General features: G+C 70.3%; 1 protein-coding gene across 1 annotated transcript; it reads left to right on the top strand.

Moving 5' to 3' along the window:
- The first annotated feature begins 6401 nt into the window (after positions 1 to 6401).
- On the top strand, positions 6402 to 17264 carry ANGPTL6 (angiopoietin like 6). Its single transcript, XM_030546101.1, has 7 exons — positions 6402 to 6608; positions 7171 to 7217; positions 10117 to 10724; positions 10830 to 10965; positions 11708 to 11901; positions 14110 to 14386; positions 16918 to 17264. Exons 3-7 carry the CDS (start codon positions 10128 to 10130, stop codon positions 17121 to 17123), a joined length of 1410 nt encoding a protein of 469 aa, XP_030401961.1. The 5' UTR covers positions 6402 to 6608; positions 7171 to 7217; positions 10117 to 10127; the 3' UTR covers positions 17124 to 17264.
- Positions 17265 to 18708: the final 1444 nt, after the last annotated feature.

Raw genomic sequence — 18708 nt, 5'->3', positions numbered from 1 at the left:
CACTGCACCCCATACACCTAACCCCCAGGTATCCCTTGTATCTCCACCTGCCCACTGACTATCCCTCAAGTGTCCCTCCGCTGTCTCCCGTCCCTGGGGGACCCTCATATCACCCACAGCCAGTGAAACCTTTGTCCCCCAGAGACGCTTTATCTGCAGATCACAACAGGCCCCATCATGCCTAAGGCTGCCAGGTGCCCAGTTTTCAACTCAAACGCTCGGTCGAAAGGGGACCCTGGGGGCTCCGGTTGGCACCGCTGACCAAGCCGTTAAAAGTTTGGTCAGCTGCGCACCGGGGCACCGGGGCTAAGACAGGGTCCCTGCCTGCCCTAGCTCCACACAGCTCCCAGAAGTGGTCCCCCAGGTCCCTGCAGTCCCTAGGCATATGGGCATGCCCCTGCCCTGAAGGCCGGCTCCGCAGCTCCCATTGGCCAGGGACCACCATGTGCCTAGGGCCTGCAGGAACATGGTGGCCACTTCCAGGATCCCACACCCCAAACCGCCTCCTGCACCCCAACCCCCTGCGCCAGCCTGGAGTCCCCTCCCACACCCAAACTCCCTCCTGGAGCCTGCACCCCCCTCCAATCCCCAGCCCCCTCCTGCACCCCAAACTTCTCATCCCAAAGCCCACACCCCCACTCAGGGCCTGCACCCCCACGCACACACTCCGAGCCCCCTGGCCCCAGCCTGGAGTCCCCTCCCACACCCAAACTCCCTCCTGGAGCCTGCACCCCCCCTCCAATACCCCAGCCCCCTCCTGCACCCCAAACTTCTCATCCCAAAGCCCACACCCCCACTCAGGGCCTGCACCCCCATGCACACACTCCGAGCCCCCTGGCCCCAGCCTGGAGCCCCCTCCCACACCCAAACTCCCTCCTGGAGCCTGCACCCCCCTCCAATCCCCAGCCCCCTCCTGCACCTCAAACTTCTCATCCCAAAGCCCACACCCCCACTCAGGGCCTGCATCCCCATGCACACACTCCGAGCCCCCTGGCCCCAGCCTGGAGCCCCCTCCCACACCCAAACTCCCTCCTGGAGCCTGCACCCCCCTCCAATCCCCAGCCCCCTCCTGCACCCCAAACTTCTCATCCCAAAGCCCACACCCCCACTCAGGGCCTGCATCCCCACGCACACACTCCGAGACCCCTGGCCCCAGCCTGGAGCCCCCTCCTGCATCCCAAATCCTTCATCCTCAGCCCCACCCCAGAGCCTGTACCCCCAGCCAGAGCCTGACCCCCGCACCCGAAACTCCCTGCCCCAGCCCAGTGAAAGTGAGGGTGGGGGATAGAGCACGAGGGTATGGAGTCCTAGAGAGTGGGTGGGGCAGGCTGGGGGCGGGGCCTTAGAGAACGGGTGAGGAGGGGCCTTAGAGAATGGGTGGAGTGGGGGGTGGGGCCTTAGAGAATGGGCAGGGTGGCGGCGGGACTTTAGATAACAGGTGGGGGCAGGGCACAGAGAATGGGCAGGGAGCGGGTGGGGCTGAGCCTTAGAGAACGGGTGGGCCGGGGCTCATCAGAACGGGCAGGGGAGGCCTTAGAGAACGGGCAGGGTGGGGCAGGGGCAGAGCCTTAGAGAATGGGCAGGGCAGGGCCCATGAGAACGGGCGGGGTGAGGCCCATGAGATTGGGAAGGGGGTGGGGCCTTAGAGAACAGGTGGGGCGGGGCCCATGAGATCCGGCAGGGGGTGGAGCCTTAGAGAACGGGCAGGGCGGGGCCCAATGGAACGGGCGGGGTGGGGGCAGGGCCTTAGAGAACGGGCAGGGCGGGGCCCAATGGAACGGGCGGGGTGGGGGCAGGGCCTTAGAAAACGGGCAGGGCGGGGCCCATGAGAATGGGTGGGGCAGGGGCAGAACCTTAGAAAACAGGCAGTGGGTGGGGCCTTAGAGAACGGGCGGGGCAGGGCCCATGAGAACAGGCAGGGGCGGGGCCCATGAGAATGGGTGGGGCAGGGGCAGAACCTTAGAGAACGGGCGGGGCGGGGCCCATGAGAATGGGTGGGGCAGGGGCAGAACCTTAGAGAACGGGCGGGGCGGGGCCCATGAGAACAGGCGGGGGGCAGGGGCAGGGCCTTAGAGAACGGGCGGGGCGGGGCCCATGAGAACGGGCGGGGCGGGGGCAGGGCCTTAGAAAACGGGCAGGGCGGGGCCCATGAGAACAGGCAGGGGCGGGGGCAGGGCCTTAGAGAACGGGCGGGGCGGGGCCCATGAGAACGGGCGGGGCGGGGGCAGGGCCTTAGAGAACAGGCAGGGCGGGGCCCATGAGAACGGGCGGGGCGGGGGCAGGGCCTTAGAGAACGGGCGGGGCGGGGCCCATGAGAACGGGCGGGGCGGGGCCCATGAGAACGGGCGGGGCGGGGGCAGGGCCTTAGAGAACGGGCAGGGCGGGGCCCATGAGAACAGGCAGGGGCGGGGGCAGGGCCTTAGAGAACGGGCGGGGCGGGGCCCATGAGAACGGGCGGGGCGGGGGCAGGGCCTTAGAGAACGGGCAGGGCGGGGCCCATGAGAACGGGCGGGGCGGGGGCAGGGCCTTAGAGAATGGGCAGGGCGGGGCCCATGAGAACAGGCAGGGGCGGGGGCAGGGCCTTAGAGAACGGGCGGGGCGGGGCCCATGAGAACGGGCGGGGCGGGGGCAGGGCCTTAGAAAACGGGCAGGGCGGGGCCCATGAGAACAGGCAGAGGCGGGGGCAGGGCCTTAGAAAACGGGCAGGGCGGGGCCCATGAGAATGGGTGGGGCAGGGGCAGAACCTTAGAGAACGGGCGGGGCGGGGGCAGGGCCTTAGAAAACGGGCAGGGGCGGGGGCAGGGCCTTAGAGAACGGGCGGGGCAGGGCCCATGAGAACAGGCAGGGGCGGGGCCCATGAGAATGGGTGGGGCAGGGGCAGAACCTTAGAGAACGGGCGGGGCAGGGCCCATGAGAACAGGCAGGGGCGGGGCCCATGAGAATGGGTGGGGCAGGGGCAGAACCTTAGAGAACGGGCAGGGCGGGGCCCATGAGAATGGGTGGGGCAGGGGCAGAACCTTAGAGAACGGGTGGGGCGGGGCCCATGAGAACAGGCGGGGGGCGGGGGCAGAACCTTAGAAAACAGGCAGTGGGTGGGGCCTTAGAGAACGGGCGGGGCAGGGCCCATGAGAACAGGCAGGGGCGGGGCCCATGAGAATGGGTGGGGCAGGGGCAGAACCTTAGAGAACGGGCGGGGCAGGGCCCATGAGAACAGGCAGGGGCGGGGCCCATGAGAATGGGTGGGGCAGGGGCAGAACCTTAGAGAACGGGCGGGGCGGGGCCCATGAGAATGGGTGGGGCAGGGGCAGAACCTTAGAGAACGGGCGGGGCGGGGCCCATGAGAACAGGCGGGGGGCGGGGGGCGGGGCCCAATGGAACGGGCGGGGCGGGTGTTGGGTTTCGTGTGATTAGGAAGTTGGCCACCCTAATGTCCGGCCAGACAAACTGACCAGACCCCGAGTGTCAGGTCACTGCGAGGCGAGGGGAGGCGCCAGGTCATCAGGCCCCTGCTCAGCCGGGCCGGCTCCTGGCCAGAGGGCAGCAGCTCCCAGCCCAGCTGCAGAGCAGAGGGCGCTGGGCTGGGGGGACGGTGCTGCCAGTGAGGGGAAATGGGGGAGAAGCACGAGCGAGGGGGTCAGGACCTTGGGGGATGGGCAGGGCCTGGGGTGGGGACCCTAACGTGCTCCCACACCCAGGGCTGGAGGGGAACAAAGGCACTGAGAGGGGGGTGGTTTCCTGGGCCAGTATAGAACCCAGGGGTCCGGAGTCCTAGGCCGAAGCGGTGCCAGGCCTGGGCCGTCTCTTCTTTGGGCCCAGCATTGCCAGGGATCCCCAACGCACAGGTCCCCTCACAGGGGAGAGCCCAGCCTGGCTGGCAGCGCCGCTGTCGGAGCCCCCCCATCCCGGCGCTCTGCACGGATCCCAGCCCCCCCGACCATTCTCGCGCTCTGCTGGGCCAGCTCCCGGCTCTGGAGTGTGTCTTGGCCGGGCTACAAAGGCCAGGAAATTAAAAGCAGATTGTGTCCTTGTCTGCTTTGGAATGAGGTGGTTGGGGCCCTGGGCTCAGCTCTGCGCTCCCCCCACCCCGAGCTCTGGCACAGCACTGGTGGGGGCTCCCCTTCCCCATGCCCTCCTTTCCCCATGCCCACCTGCTAGGAGAGCCCCTGGTCCCTAATTCCCAGGATTTCGGGGCCGCTGGCAAGGCCCTTAACCCTTTGTGGAATGGGCGGGCTCCACTCCCAGCCAGAGGTGGCTGTGCCCCGCACTCCAGCCACTTGTCCTGAGATGCTGCACAACCTTAATCAGCTTCCCACACCCCCCCGCCCCACCAGGCCCTGCAGGGGCTGGACAGGCGCCCGATGCTAAGCAGCAGCCGGATACGCTGAGTCCTGAGCAGCTCCATCCCAGCCCCAGGGCTTGGCGAATCCTCCCCCAGGGCATAGCCCCACCACACTCGGCTTCCCCTGATGTCCCCAGGGCTGCTCCAGGCCACACCCACACTCGGGATAGCCCCTGCTGTCGGCCTGGCCATGGGTGCAAACCCATCCTTGGCCTTGTCTCGCTTAGGGGGCACTGCCCCACACCAATGTGTGCACCTGAGGGCACCAGCCAAGGGGCTCCAACCTGGCAGCCAGGGGCTACCACCAGTAGAGCTAGGGGGGATTCTCTCCTGAGATGTGGGAGCCCCAGGTCGAAGTCCCTGCAGATCCCAATTGGGCAGAGCAGGGACCTGACCCAGATCTCCCAGGTGAGCACTCCACCCCCATGGCCTATCCCGGGGGCCCCACGCTGGCGCCAAGAGCCTTTCCTGCAAACGGCCCGGTGCCAAGGAATTATTTTCCTCCAGAAAACATTTCATTGAAAAATTCCCACCCCTTTGGGCCTGCAGCACATGCCAGGGCCGCCCACTCTCCAGCATCTGCCAGCGGAGCACATGGCCTGCGCCAGGGATCCTGGCATCCCTCCATTCCCTGCTCCAGATCCCTGGGTGTCCGTCATGCTTTCCGGGGGTACCCAGGGCAGGGAGGCCCCTCACTGCCCCCTGCTGTCAGCATCTCTCTGCAGGGAGGAGTAAAATCTTGTCCCTGCTCCTCTCTCTTCCTGGCTGTGGTCCCAGGAACCCCCTTCTTCAGAGACCACCTGGGGGTTCCTTTGTGTCTGCCAGTCCCCGCCCCCCCCCCGGCCAGACAGTAACGTGGCCGGCCCCGGGGCTGCTGCGATCCCCACGCGGACCCAGTCAGCCCTAAGGCTCACCTCCCCGCAGGCCACGAACGTCCCCAGGGCTGGAACCTGCCGTTTTCCGTTTGCCGCCGCTCTTCACCCAGTCCCCACACAAACCTCTCGTGATGCTGGTACGACCAGGGGGCTACCGGCTCTTGGGAGAGACCTCACATGCCGCCCTCAGGCCTAGGGGCTCCCCGTAAAACCCGCTGCACCCCCTGTGCCTGTTGCCAGATGGCACCCAGACATCCCAGGGTCACAGGGCCACCCTCCCCCCTTTTGTTCAGAGACTCCCTGCAAACCAGCCCCCACTGGCATGCCAGGGGCTCTGTGTGTCCCCCATTCCCCTGCCCCCACGCCAGGGCCCTGGCAGTGCTGGGGAATCTGGACTCCGGAGCAATCCCAGAGACTCCAGGGGAAGCCAGGCAGGGAGATAGCGACAAGCCATGTCCTGGGGGCATCGGGCATTATCCCACTTCCAGAGCTTCCCTTGCAGACGTCTGCCCACGGGCGGCACAGAGCTGCAGAACCCAGTCGGTGACAGTGGCAGGTGCCCGTTGGTGCCACCTGGCCCAGCTGCCTGCTGCAATGCAGCCTCGCTCCTCTGCCAGCATCTCCACTCCCCTTCCCCCCAGGTAACCTCAGGGGCCAAGGGTATGTGGCACTGGGGGGCACCAGACAAGCCTTGGGGTTCTCTGTGTGCTGCCCTGCTGGGCTGGCCCTCCGGCAACGGGCGTGGCATCTGCAAAGGGGCGTGTCAGCCTGGAATGCCAGCCCCAAATCCCACTGGTCCTGGGGCATGCGCATTGCATGTTCAAAGCGGGCAGCGTTGGCAGGGCTGGCTCAGCGGAGTCCAGCACTGGCCACCAGATGCCCTTGGGGTGCCCTGATCTCAGTCAGATACCGTAATATAAAGAATACACAGGCTGTGCCTTGTGCTGCCAGGGCTCTTGGGTGTCCTGTGCAGGGTGCTGCGTATCCTCCCCCACCCCAGGGTCCCTGCCCACTGGGCCGCAGCCAGACACCATGCAGAGCTGTGACCAGGAGCCGGAATCTGCTCCCCAGGTGCCACCCGCAGCCGGCCTGGGCTGGGCCCTGCCTGGAGCTGGGAGGGGAGGCGGAGCTGGAGCTGCCACTGGCTGCCTGCCTGTCCGGGAGCAGCATTCCTAGGCAGGCGGCTGCAGTGTTCAGCCGGGGCCTGCAGCTGTCACTGGCATCTGTACCCGGGCAAGGACCAGGGCTGACCAGCGGCTCGTCCGCCCCCTCCACTGGCTGGGCAGATGTGCCAGGGCGCCACTGGCATTCCACTGCCCTGCCCTGGGACAGCAGCTGCGCGCTCTGGAGCTGGGGGATTGGCCCCTTCTCCTGGGGGACAGATGGGGGTCAAGGTGGGTCCCAGGGGGCTGGGAGGGGAAGGCACTGGGTCGGGAGGGGGGTTGCTTTGGAGCCTTTGGGGAGTTTTCCCAGCTTCTAGCTGTTGGGAGGGGCTTGGAGAGTGGCAGCCTGGGGGGTGCACGGCAGGGTGGGGGGCGGGTGGGGCGAGTGGGCACGGAGCAGAGGAACGAGCAGGATGTAAATATTTACAGCTGGGCTCGGAGCGCTGCACCCAGACCTGATTGTGGGGCCGGGGGTCAGGAAAGGCATCCCCATGCCCCTGCTTCTGCTTAGTGTCACGGGCTTTCTGCCGGGAGAGCCCTGCCCATACGGCCGGCCTGGGCGTGGGCTCGGGGAGGGGGGCAGAGGGGCTGGGAGCCAGCACTCCTGGGTTCTAGCCCAGCTCTGGGAGGGGAGTGGGAGGCTAGGAGCCAGGACTCCTGGGTTCTGTCCCTGGGTTGGGGGCAGGAGTTTAGGTGTGTGCTAACTGGGCTCTTCCACGTCTAATGCGTCTGCTCCTAATTTGTCCCTTGCCCATCTCGCGGGTTGGCGCTGGCCACTTCCTGCCCACCCCAGCACTGATCGCACCGGAGACCCGTGGGAGACGCGCTGGGAAGTAACTGGTAAGTGAAGCCTGCCAATGGGGACCCCAGGGGCTAGGCCTGCCCCTCTGAGAGGGGACCTGCAAACCCAGGGGGGAACCGGAGCATGGCAGCCTCCCCACCCCCAGGGAGATCAGCAAGCACAGGGCCTGTGGGGAGGCCCCAGGAGCTCGGCCACTGAGTCCATGTGCCTGGAGGCAGGTTCCTGCAGCTCTCTCTGGGGCTGACACTCAGACAGGCAGCGCCTCTGGGCTCCACACAGCGCCCGCCCTGGAGCACCCGCTCTCCTCTGGTGGTTCCCGAGCCTCTGGGCAGGGGGCAGCCCCCCCGGTCACCCACCCTCTGCTGTCTGGCCATGCCCAGGGCAGGCCACGCGGACCCAGTGCAGAGGCTCGTGGCCGGATCCCTCCTGTGGATGCCAGTTTGGTGCTGTCCAGCTGCCTGTGGGGCAGTAGGGCTGCCTGGCCAACACCGACCCACAGGGGGCCCCGGTACCCCCCCCAAGAGCTGCCAGGCTCTCAGCAGGGACCCTGGGGTGCTCTGGGGCGGGCGGGTGCTGCCCAGTGTACCTGGTATGGCTGCCAGCCAATGCTGCATGAGGGGCGGGTGCTGCAGGATCGTCCCCCTGTCAGGTCTGTTTGGTACAATGGGGCCTGATCTCTGTCAGGTCTGGGCAGCGCCCGGCACTTGGGGTGACTCTGGTCCCCTCTCCCCAGCCTGTGAGCCGTACGTGCAGCTGGGGCATTTCCTCCCTCCGCTCCCCACCGCTGGAGGCACCCTGCCTCGCTCAGACCAGGCACCGGGGAGTGGGGTGCCCTGCCGGGGAGCCCTGACCCACCCTGCTCGGGAGAGGGGCCAGCTAAGGGGGCTCTGGTGGGGGCAGGCGGGTGGAGCGTTACACCGGGGCTGGGGCTTTGCGTTGCTGAGGGCCCGATTCTGAGCCCCTGGCGTGCGGACCGGCCCCAGGCGCTCCCCGCGGCTCTGGGGGGCTGGCACGCGCTAGGTTGGTGCCACAAACAGCCCTGAGAAAAGCCTTCGCTGGCAGCTAGAATTGTTGCCTCACGTGCTGGGGGTTTGGCACCAGGGCTGGTCCCCTCCTTCCCGGCAGTGACTCCGCATGTGTGGGCAAGGGGGGGTGCGAACGGCCCAGCTCCTGCCGCGTCTGCACGCCAGGGAGTGGGTGGAGAAGGGTTTCTGTGCTGGGGAAAGGGGGATGGGCATCAAGACTCCTGGGCCCTGTGCCTAGCTCGGCCAGAGGAGTGGGGGCTAGTGGTTAGAGCCAGAGGGAGTGGGTGCTGGGAACCAGGACTCCTGGGTTCTCTCCCCGGCTCTGCCAGAGGAGGGGCTAGTGGTTAGAGCTGGGGGGTGTCTGAGGCTGGGAGCCAGGACTCCTGGATTCTCTCCCCAGCTCTAAGAGACGAGTGGGGTTTAGTGGTTAGAGCCGGGGGCTGGGAGCCAGGACTCTATCCCCACCTTCACCCCGATTTGTGAAACTTGGGAGCAAAGCCCAGCCTCACTCTGTGCCTCAGTTTCCCCACTGGCAAATGGGACTAGCACTGGTGGTCTGTGCGGGGGAGGGGGACAGGGCTGAGTTCTCCATGGTGTGTGCAGCTCTTTGCATGGCCACACATGTTCCATGGGGGGGCTGGGTCTGGGGCAGCTTCTCCCCCCCAGGAATCCAGGCATCCTGCACGTTCCTCCAAGAGGGTGAGGGTAGCGTGGGAACGGGGTCAGGGCCCAGCCTTGTTCAGGGGCAGGATAAGCCCAGCACCAGGCCTGAGCTGGGACGTGGGGGGTGAGGCGGGTGGGGAGCTGCTGCCCTGGGGCCGCCAGGGCTGTGAGCCCGGGGAGCTGGTATCCAGGAAACACCCCCCCACACACACACTCCAGGGAACTAACAGAGCCTGGGGCTGGAGCAGGCTGCCTGGCCCCAATGGGCGGAGCTGGGGGGTGGGATCAGGCTGCCTGGCCCCACTGGGCGGAGCTGGGGGGGGGGGTCAGGCTGCCTGGCCCCACTGAGCAGTGCTGGGGGGGGGAGCAGGCTGCCTGGCCCCACTGGGCGGTGCTGGGGGGGAGCAGGCTGCCTGGCCCCACAGAGCGGTGTGGGGGGGGGGATCAGGCTGCCTGGCCCCACTGAGCAGTGCTGGGGGGGAGCAGGCTGCCTGGCCCCACTGGGCGGTGCTGGGGGGGGGAGCAGGCTGCCTGGCCCCACTGGGCGGTGCTGCGGGGGGATCAGGCTGCCTGGCCCCACTGGGCAGAGCTGGGGGGGGAGCAGGCTGCCTGGCCCCACTGGGCGGTGCTGGGGGGGGATCAGGCTGCCTGGCCCCACTGGGCAGAGCTGGGGGGGGAGCAGGCTGCCTGGCCCCACTGGGCGGTGCTGGGGGGGGAGCAGGCTGCCTGGCCCCACTGGGCGGTGCTGGGGGGGGGATCAGGCTGCCTGGCCCCACTGAGCAGTGCTGGGGAGGGGATCAGGCTGCCTGGCCCCACTGGGCGGTGCTGGGGGGGGGGGAGCAGGCTGCCTGGCCCCACTGGGTGGTGCTGGGGGGGGATCAGGCTGCCTGGCCCCACTGAGCAGTGCTGGGGAGGGGATCAGGCTGCCTGGCCCCACTGAGATGACTCCACAAGGAAGAGTTGGGAGGCAGAGCAGGGGGCGGGGAGCCAGGACTCCTGGGTTCTCTCCCCTCCTGCCCCCATAAGGGGGTTCAGCGAGGGTAGGAAATGCCCTGGAACCCTGCTCTAGAAGTTCTAGACCAGTAGCACCCAGAGGCGCTGCCCAGCCATGCAGACAGCCCCTGGGTGGGTGGGGAAACCGAGTCCCGCAGCGGGGAAGGGACTTGCCCAAGGTCAGCCAGCAGGGCAGTGGCAGAGGTGGAACCGCTCCCAGCCCATTGTCCCCACCTCAGCTCCCTTCTCCCCCCAGAGCCTGGCGCCATGGCCCCCTGGCCCGTGGCCCTGCTGGTGCTGAGCCTGGCGCATTCGGAGAGTCGTGCGGAGGAGCCGGGGCAAAGCCGGGGGGGGCGGGCAGCCAAGTCCCCCGCCGGGGCCAAGTGCACCTACACGTTCATCGTGCCACAGCAGAAGTTCACGGGGGCCGTGTGCTGGAGCAGCGTGCGAGCCGCCCCCGAGCCGCCGGTGCCCAACGGCAGCGAGACGCGGGCGCTGCAGGAGGTGCTGGGCCGGCAGCAGGCCGAGCTGCAGCGGCTGCAGGGGCTGGTGGAGGTGGACGGTGCCCTGGTGAGCGAGGTGAAGGCCCTGCGCAAGGAGAGCCGCAGCATGAACGCCCGCGTGGGCCAGCTCTATGCCCAGCTGCTGCACGAGATCCTGCAGCGGCGCCAGCGGCCCGGGCTGCTGGCCCAGCTCGAGGGGCGCGTGGCCAACGCCTCGGACCAGGCGCTGCGGCTGGCCGCCGGCTACCGCCAGCTGGAGCTGCGGTACGAGGCGCTGGCCGCCCTCGTCAACAACCAGAGCGTCCTCATCGCGCGGCTGGAGCGGCAGTGCCAGGGGGGTGTCGGGCCGCCCCCCCCACAGGTAACGCCAGGGCGGGGGGACGGGACAGGGGGCGGTGGGGTCGGGCGGGGGGTTCCCCACGTGGTGCGGCACCCGGGCTCAGAGCCCCGTCTTGTCTCCTTGCAGCCCCCCCTGGTGCCAGTCGTGCCCCCCCGCCTGTCTGGCATCGCCGACGAGAGCAGGGCGTATTTCGACGCCGCTGCCCAGCTGCAGATGGACCAGATGGAGCTGGTGCCCCCCTCACTGCCCCCCAGGGCCCCGGGTGAGTCGGGTGGCCATAGCCGGGGGGGACGGGGGACACATGAAGCAGATTGCAGCCCCTTTCCCCCCCCCCCCGCCATGGGCCTGTTCCCTGCTGAGGCCTCGTGCTGGCTGCAGAGCGTCTGCGGCAGGAACCAGGCAGGGGAGGGAGGGGAGGAGAAGGGGAGCCTGGTCCGTGGCCTCCCCCTCCACGCCTAGGACGTGCCACCGCCCCCCACCGGCTTTGGCTGAACATCCATGGAGGGGGGGTGGAGATGTGGGGCCAGGTTTCACCGCAGGCTTTACAGGCTGACAGGGCCATAAAACACCCCCCACCTCGCCCCCTCCGCAATGCACCACCTTTCCCCCCTCAGCCTCCTGCCAGGGTTCCCCCCCTTGATCCACCCCATTCATCGAATCACAGAAGATTGGGGTGGAAGGGACCTCGGGAGGTTCCTAGTCCCACTCCCTGCTCAGAGCAGGACCAGCCCCCCCAAACCATCCCAGCCAGGGCTGTGTCAAGCTGGACCTTCCTCCAGCCCTGCCTAGGTCCGGCCCCCCCCAGACGGGTTAGGAGGTTCCCGACAGGGAGGGGGGAAACCGCCCATTCCGCTCGCTTCTCCCCCATCCCAGCCCCAGGGACCAAAGGGGGGTCCCTCTGCCTGGCGGTGGTGGGTAGCAAAGGGCAGCGCCCCCCAACACGCCTGCCCTGGGAGGGTATTGGGGGCAGGGGCAGCCTGCCTGACGCGGCTCCCCTGGCACAGGGCCCTGGCATGACTGCCTGGCAGCGCGGCGCAGCGGGCATGAGGACAGCGGGGTCTATGAGGTGCAGCCGGCGGGCAGGGGCCAGACCCTGCAGGTCTGGTGCGAGCAGGAGCTCGAGGGAGGGGGCTGGACCGTGATCCAGCGGCGCCAGGACGGCTCTGTCAGCTTCTTCACCACCTGGCACCACTACAAGGTATGGGGGGCGCCTGGGGGACACAGGGCATGGGGGGCGCCTGGGGAGGCACAAGACATGGGGGGAGCCCACTGGTGGGCCTGGGGGGGCACAAGGCCATGGGGGGAGCCTGCTGGGGAGGGCACAAGGCATGGGGGACTGCCTGGGGGGGCACAAGACATGTGGGAAGCTGGGTGGTAGGCCGGGGGGGGCACAAGGCCATGTGGGGGAGCCCACTGGTAGGCCAGGGGGGCACAAGACATGGGGGTAGCTGGCTGGTAGGCCGGGAGGGCACAAGGCCATGTGGGGGAGCCCACTGGTGGGCTTGGGGGGGCACAAGGCCATGGGGGGGGAGCCTGCTGGGGGGGGCAGAAGGCATGGGGGACTGCCTGGGGGGGCACAAGACATGGGGGGAGCTGGCTGGTAGGCCGGGGGGGCACAAGGACATGTGGGGGAGCCCACTGGTGGGCTTGGGGGGCACAAGACATGGGGGGAGCTGGCTGGTAGGCCGGGGGGGCACAAGGACATGTGGGGGAGCTCGCTGGTGGGCCTGGGGGGGCACAAAGCCATGTGGGGGAGCCCACTGGTAGGCCGGGGGGGCACAAGGACATGTGGGGGAGCCCATTGGTGGGCTTGTGGGGGCACAAGGCCATGGGGGGGAGCCTGCTGGGGGGACACAAGGCATGGAGGACTGCCTGGGGGGGCACAAGGCCATGGGGGGGAGCCTGCTGGGGGGGCACAAGGCATGGGGGACTGCCTGGGGGGGCACAAGGCATGGGGGGAGCTGGCTGGTAGGCCGGGGGGGCACAAGGACATGTGGGGGAGCCCACTGGTGGGCCTGGGGGGGCACAAGACTACGGGGGGGAGCCTGCTGGGGGGGGCACAAGGCATGGGGGGCCCCCCAGGGGTGGGGCTAGGGCTACAAGGCTGTGGGGCCAGAGGGGGTGCTAGGTCCCGTCTAGGCCAAAGGGGGGCAGTGGGGCAGTTTAGAACCAGGGGAGGGGGTCAGACCCCACCAAGGGGGTGATGCAGTGATGGGCCTGGTGGCGAGTGGGGCGGGCGGTGCCTGGGCTCCGTACGGCCCCCATGGGACCCCACAGCAGGGGCCCGAGGGCTGAACTGGCCACGGAGCCCAGGGGGTGGAGGAAGGGGACACGAGGGAAGGTCCCCCCAACTCCCCTTCCTGAGGCCAGTGACTGGCCCCCTTCCCTAGCCCCCCGGGCCATTACCCTCCCCCCACTCCCCTCCCGGGGCCCCCCTGGCCATTACCCTCCCCCCACTCCCATCCCAGGGCCCCCCAGGCCATTACCCTCCCCCCACTCCCATCCCAGGGCCCCCCTGGCCTGTCTCACCCCCATTCCCCTCCCGGGCCTCCCTGGCCATTGCCCTCCCCCCACTCCCCTCCCAGGGCCCCCCTGGCCATTAATCTCCCCCCACTCCCCTCCCGGGGCCCCCCTGGCCTGTCTCACCCCCATTCCCCTCCCGGGGCCCCCCTGGCCATTACCCTCCCCCCACTCCCCTCCCGGGACCCCCTGGCCATTGCCCTCCCCCCACTCCCCTCCCGGGGCCCCCCAGGCCTGTCTCTCCCCTCACTCCCCTCCCGGGGCCCCCCCGGCCTGTCTCACCCCCATTCCCCTCCCGGGGCCCCCCTGGCCATTACCCTCCCCCCCACTCCCCTCCCAGGGCCCCCCAGGCCTGTCTCTCCCCCCACTCCCCTCCCAGGGCCCCCCAGGCCTGTCTCACCCCCATTCCTCTCCCGGGGCCCCCCTGGCCATTCCCTCCCCCCACTCCCCTCCCGGGGCCCCCCTGGCCTGTCACCCCCATTCCCCTCCCAGGGCCCACCTGGCCATTACGCTCCCCCCACTTCCCTCCCAGGGCCCCCCTGGCCATTAATCTCCCCCCACTCCCCTCCCGGGGCCCCCCAGGCCTGTCTCACCCACACTTCCCTCCCGGGGCCCCCCAGGCCTGTCTCTCCCTTCACTCCCCTCCCAGGGCCCCCTGGCCATTACCCGCCCCCCACTCCCCTCCCGGGGCCCCCCAGGCTTGTCTCTCCCCTCACTCCCCTCCCGGGGCCCCCCCGGCCTGTCTCACCCCCATTCCCCTCCCGGGGCCCCCCTGGCCATTACCCTCCCCCCACTCCCCTCCCGGGGCCCCCCTGGCCTGTCTCTCCCCCACTCCCCTCCCGGGCCCCCCAGGCCTGTCTCTCCCCTCACCCCCACTCCCCCCCAGCACGGCTTCGGGACGCTGGACGGCGAGCACTGGCTGGGACTGGAGAGCACCCGGCGGGTGACAGGGCAGGGCCCGGGGCCCTACGCGCTGCGGGTGCAGCTGGAGGACTGGGCGGGGCGCCAGGCATATGCCCACTACCAGCACTTTGCCCTGGAGCCCGAGAGCGACTCCTACCGGCTGCGGCTGGGCCGGTACCACGGCAGCGCTGGGGACTCGCTGGCCTGGCACGACGGCCGCCCCTTCAGCACCCTGGACCGGGACCACGACGCCTACAGTGGTGAGGGGCCCCGGGGGCACGGCACCCAGCGTCCTGGGGGGGCACCGGGGGGCACAGCACCCCGCGTCCTGGGGGGGCACCGGGGGGGCCACAGTACCCAGCGTCCTGTGGGGGCACCGGGGGGGCCACAGTACCCAGCGTCCTGGGGGGGACACCGGGGGGCACAGCACCCCGTGTCCTGGGGGGGCACCGGGGGGCACAGCACCCTGCGTCCTGGGGGGGCACTGGGGGGGCACAGCACCCCGCGTCCTGGGGGGGACACCGGGGGGGACACAGCACCCAGCGTCCTGGGGGACACCGGGGGGCCACAGTACCCAGCGTCCTGGGGGTCACCGGGGGGGACAGCACCCAGTGTCCTGGGGGGGAACCGGGGGGGGCCACAGCACCCAGTGTCCTGGGGGGCCACTGGGGGCACAGCACCCTGCGTCCTGGGGGGGCTCTGGGAGGGCCACTGGGGGGGCACAGCACCCAGCGTCCTGGGAGGGCCACTGGGGGGGCACAGCATCCAGCGTCCTGGGGGGGCACCAGGGTGGGCCACAGCACCCAGCGTCCTGGGGGGGGACACCGGAGGGGAGACAGCACCCAGCGTCCTGGGGAGGACACTGTGGGGGCACAGCACCCAGTGTCCTGGGAGGGCACCGGGGAGGGCCACAGCACCCAGCGTCCTGGGAGGGGCCACTGGGGGGCACAGCACCCCGCGTCCTGGGGGGGCACCGGGGGGCCACTGGGGGGGCACAGCACCCAGCATCCTGGGGGGGCCACGGGGGGGCACAGCACCCAGCGTCCTGGGGGGGCACAGCACCCAGCGTCCTGGGGGGGACACCGGAGGGGCCACAGCACCCAGCGTCCTGGGAGGGCCACTGGGGGGGCACAGCATCCAGCGTCCTGGGGGGGCACCAGGGTGGGCCACAGCACCCAGCGTCCTGGGGGGGGACACCGGAGGGGAGACAGCACCCAGCGTCCTGGGGAGGACACTGTGGGGGCACAGCACCCAGTGTCCTGGGAGGGCACCGGGGAGGGCCACAGCACCCAGCGTCCTGGGAGGGGCCACTGGGGGGCACAGCACCCCGCGTCCTGGGGGGGCACCGGGGGGCCCCGGGGGGGGCACAGCACCCAGCATCCTGGGGGGGCCACGGGGGGGCACAGCACCCAGCGTCCTGGGGGGGCACAGCACCCCGCGTCCTGGGGGGGCACCGGGGGGGCCACAGTACCCAGCATCCTGGGGGGGACACCGGGGGGCACAGCACCCCGTGTCCTGGGGGGGCACCGGGGGGCACAGCACCCTGCGTCCTGGGGGGACACTGGGGGGGCACAGCACCCCACGTCCTGGGGGGGACACCGGGGGGGACACAGCACCCAGCGTCCTGGGGGGACACCGGGGGGGCCACAGTACCCAGCGTCCTGGGGGTCACCGGGGGGGACAGCACCCAGTGTCCTGGGGGGGAACCGGGGGGGGCCACAGCACCCAGCGTCCTGGGGGGCCACTGGGGGGGCACTGGGGGCACAGCACCCTGCGTCCTGGGGGGGCTCTGGGAGGGCCACTGGGGGGGCACAGCACCCAGCGTCCTGGGAGGGCCACTGGGGGGGCACAGCATCCAGCGTCCTGGGGGGGCACCAGGGTGGGCCACAGCACCCAGCGTCCTGGGGGGGCACCAGGGTGGGCCACAGCACCCAGCGTCCGGGGGGGGACACCGGAGGGGAGACAGCACCCAGCGTCCTGGGGAGGACACTGTGGGGGCACAGCACCCAGTGTCCTGGGAGGGCACCGGGGAGGGCCACAGCACCCAGCATCCTGGGAGGGGCCACTGGGGGGCACAGCACCCCGCGTCCTGGGGGGGCACCGGGGGGCCACTGGGGGGGCACAGCACCCAGCATCCTGGGGGGGCCACGGGGGGGCACAGCACCCAGCGTCCTGGGGGGGACACCGGAGGGGCCACAGCACCCAGCGTCCTGGGGGGGACACCGGAGGGGCCACAGCACCCAGCGTCCTGGGCGGGACACCGGGGGGGCCACTGGGGGCACAGCACTCAGCGTCCTGGAGGGGAAACCGCGGGGGCCACTGGGGGGCACAGCACCCGGCGTCCTGGGGGGGAAACCGGGGGGGCCACTGGGGGCACAGCACCCAGCCTCCTGGGGGGGACACTGGGGGGCACAGCACCCAGTATCCTGGGGGGGCACCAGGGAGGGACAGCACCCAGAATCCTGGGGGGGACACCGGGGGGGCCACTGGGGGGCACAGCACCCAGCATCCTGGGGGGGCACCAGGGGGGACAGTACCCAGCATGCTGGGGGGGTGCCGGCGGGGGCACAGCGCCCAACATGCTGGGGGGCACCAGGGACCACGGCTACCTGGTAAGCAGGGAGTGGGGGGCAGGTTCTGCCCCTTTCCCTCGACTCCAAAGGGGGGTGAATGGGGGGCTGCATGTCCTGGGGTGGGGCTGGATGACTCCCAGGCCTAGGGGGTCATGGGGCTGGCGCTGCCCCCCCCGTGGGAACCTCTCAGCCCCTGACAACGTCTCCCCTCCCCGCAGGGAGCTGCGCCCACTACCACAAGGGCGGCTGGTGGTACAACGCCTGCGCCCACTGCAATCTGAACGGGGTGTGGTACAAGGGCGGGCACTACCGCGGCCGCTACCAGGACGGCGTCTACTGGGCCGAGTTCCGCGGCGGCGCCTACTCCCTGCGCAAGGTGGTGATGATGGTGCGGCCCATGCTGCCCGCGCCTGACGCCGCCTGACGCCTGAACCCCCGGAGCCACCCACCCCTGACGCCGCCTGAACCCCCAGAGCCACCCGACGCCTGAACCCCGGAGCCACCCAATGCCTGAATCCCCAGAGCCACCCGCCCCGATGCCGCCTGACGCCTGAACCCCCAGAGCCTCCTGACCCCTGAACCCCCGGAGCCACCCACCCCCGACGCCGCCTGAACCCCAGAGCCACCCGATGCCTGAACCCCGGAGCCACCCGATGCCTGAACCCCCAGAGCCACCCGCCCTGATGCCGCCTGACACCTGAACCCCCGAAGCCACCCACCCCCGATGCCGCCTGACGCCTGAACCCCCGGAGCCACCAACCCCCGACGCCGCCTGAACCCCCGGAGCCACCCACCCCCGACGCCGCCTGAACCCCCGGAGCCACCCACCCCCGACGCCGCCTGAACCCCCGGAGCCGCCTGACGCCTGAATCCCCGGAGCCACCCGATGCCTGAACCCCGGAGCCACCCACCCCCGACGCCGCCTGAACCCCCAGAGCCACCCGACGCCTGAACCCCCAGAGCCACCCGACGCCTGAACCCCCGGAGCCACCCACCCCTGACGCCGCCTGAACCCCCAGAGCCACCCGACGCCTGAACCCCGGAGCCACCCGATGCCTGAACCCCCAGAGCCACCCGACGCCTGAACCCCCAGAGCCACCCGCCCCCGATGCCGCCTGACACCTGAACCCCCGGAGCCGCCTGAACCCCCAGAGCCGCCTGACGCCTGAACCCCGGAGCCACCCACCCCCGACGCCGCCTGAACCCCCGGAGCCACCCGATGCCTGAACCCCCAGAGCCACCCGCCCCGATGCCGCCTGACGCCTGAACCCCCGGAGCCGCCTGACCCCTGAACCCCCGGAGCCACCCACCCCCGATGCCGCCTGAACCCCCGGAGCCACCCACCCCCGACGCCACCTGAACCCCCGGAGCCACCCGATGCCTGAACCCCGGAGCCACCCGCCCCGATGCCGCCTGACACCTGAACCCCCGAAGCCACCCACCCCCGATGCCGCCTGACGCCTGAACCCCCGGAGCCTCCAACCCCCGACGCCGCCTGACACCTGAACCCCCGGAGCCGCCTGAACCCCCGGAGCCACCCGCCCCCAATGCCGCCTGATACCTAAACCCCCGGAGCCGCCTGTCGCCTGAACCCCTGGAGCCACCCGCCCCCGATGCCGCCTGACACCTGAACCCCCGGAGCCACCTGACGCCTGAACCCCCAGAGCTGCCCGCCCCCGACACCGCCTGAACCCCGGAGCCACCCACCCCCGACGCCGCCTGACACCTGAACCCCCGGAGCCGCCTGACGCCTGAACCCCCAGAGCCACCCACCCCCGACGCCGCCTGAACCCCTGGAGCCGCCCGCCCCCAATGTCACCTGACACCTGAACTCACGACGCCGTCTGACGCCTGAACCCTCAGAGCTGCCTGCCCCCAACGTTGCCTGACTCCTGAACCCTGGCCCTGCCAGCCCAACAGCCCCCGGGGCACCGGCTCTGCCGGGTCCCCGTGCCCGGCCCTGCCAGCCCAACAGCCCCCGGGGCGCCGGCTCTGCTGGGTCCCCCCCG

This window comes from Gopherus evgoodei, unplaced genomic scaffold (assembly GCF_007399415.2).
Source record: "Gopherus evgoodei ecotype Sinaloan lineage unplaced genomic scaffold, rGopEvg1_v1.p scaffold_40_arrow_ctg1, whole genome shotgun sequence".
NCBI classification, from domain to species: Eukaryota; Metazoa; Chordata; order Testudines; family Testudinidae; genus Gopherus; species Gopherus evgoodei.
This window is presented reverse-complemented; position numbering and strand designations above follow the sequence as displayed.

Coding starts and splice junctions, on each gene's coding strand:
- ANGPTL6 (XM_030546101.1), top strand. CDS start 10,128: ATGGCCCCCTGGCCCGTGGCCCTGCTGGTGCTGAGCCTGGCGCATTCG. Junction 10,725..10,829: donor TCGGGCCGCCCCCCCCACAG/GTAACGCCAGGG, acceptor GTCTCCTTGCAG/CCCCCCCTGGTGCCAGTCGT. Junction 14,387..16,917: donor GGACCACGACGCCTACAGTG/GTGAGGGGCCCC, acceptor CCCTCCCCGCAG/GGAGCTGCGCCCACTACCAC.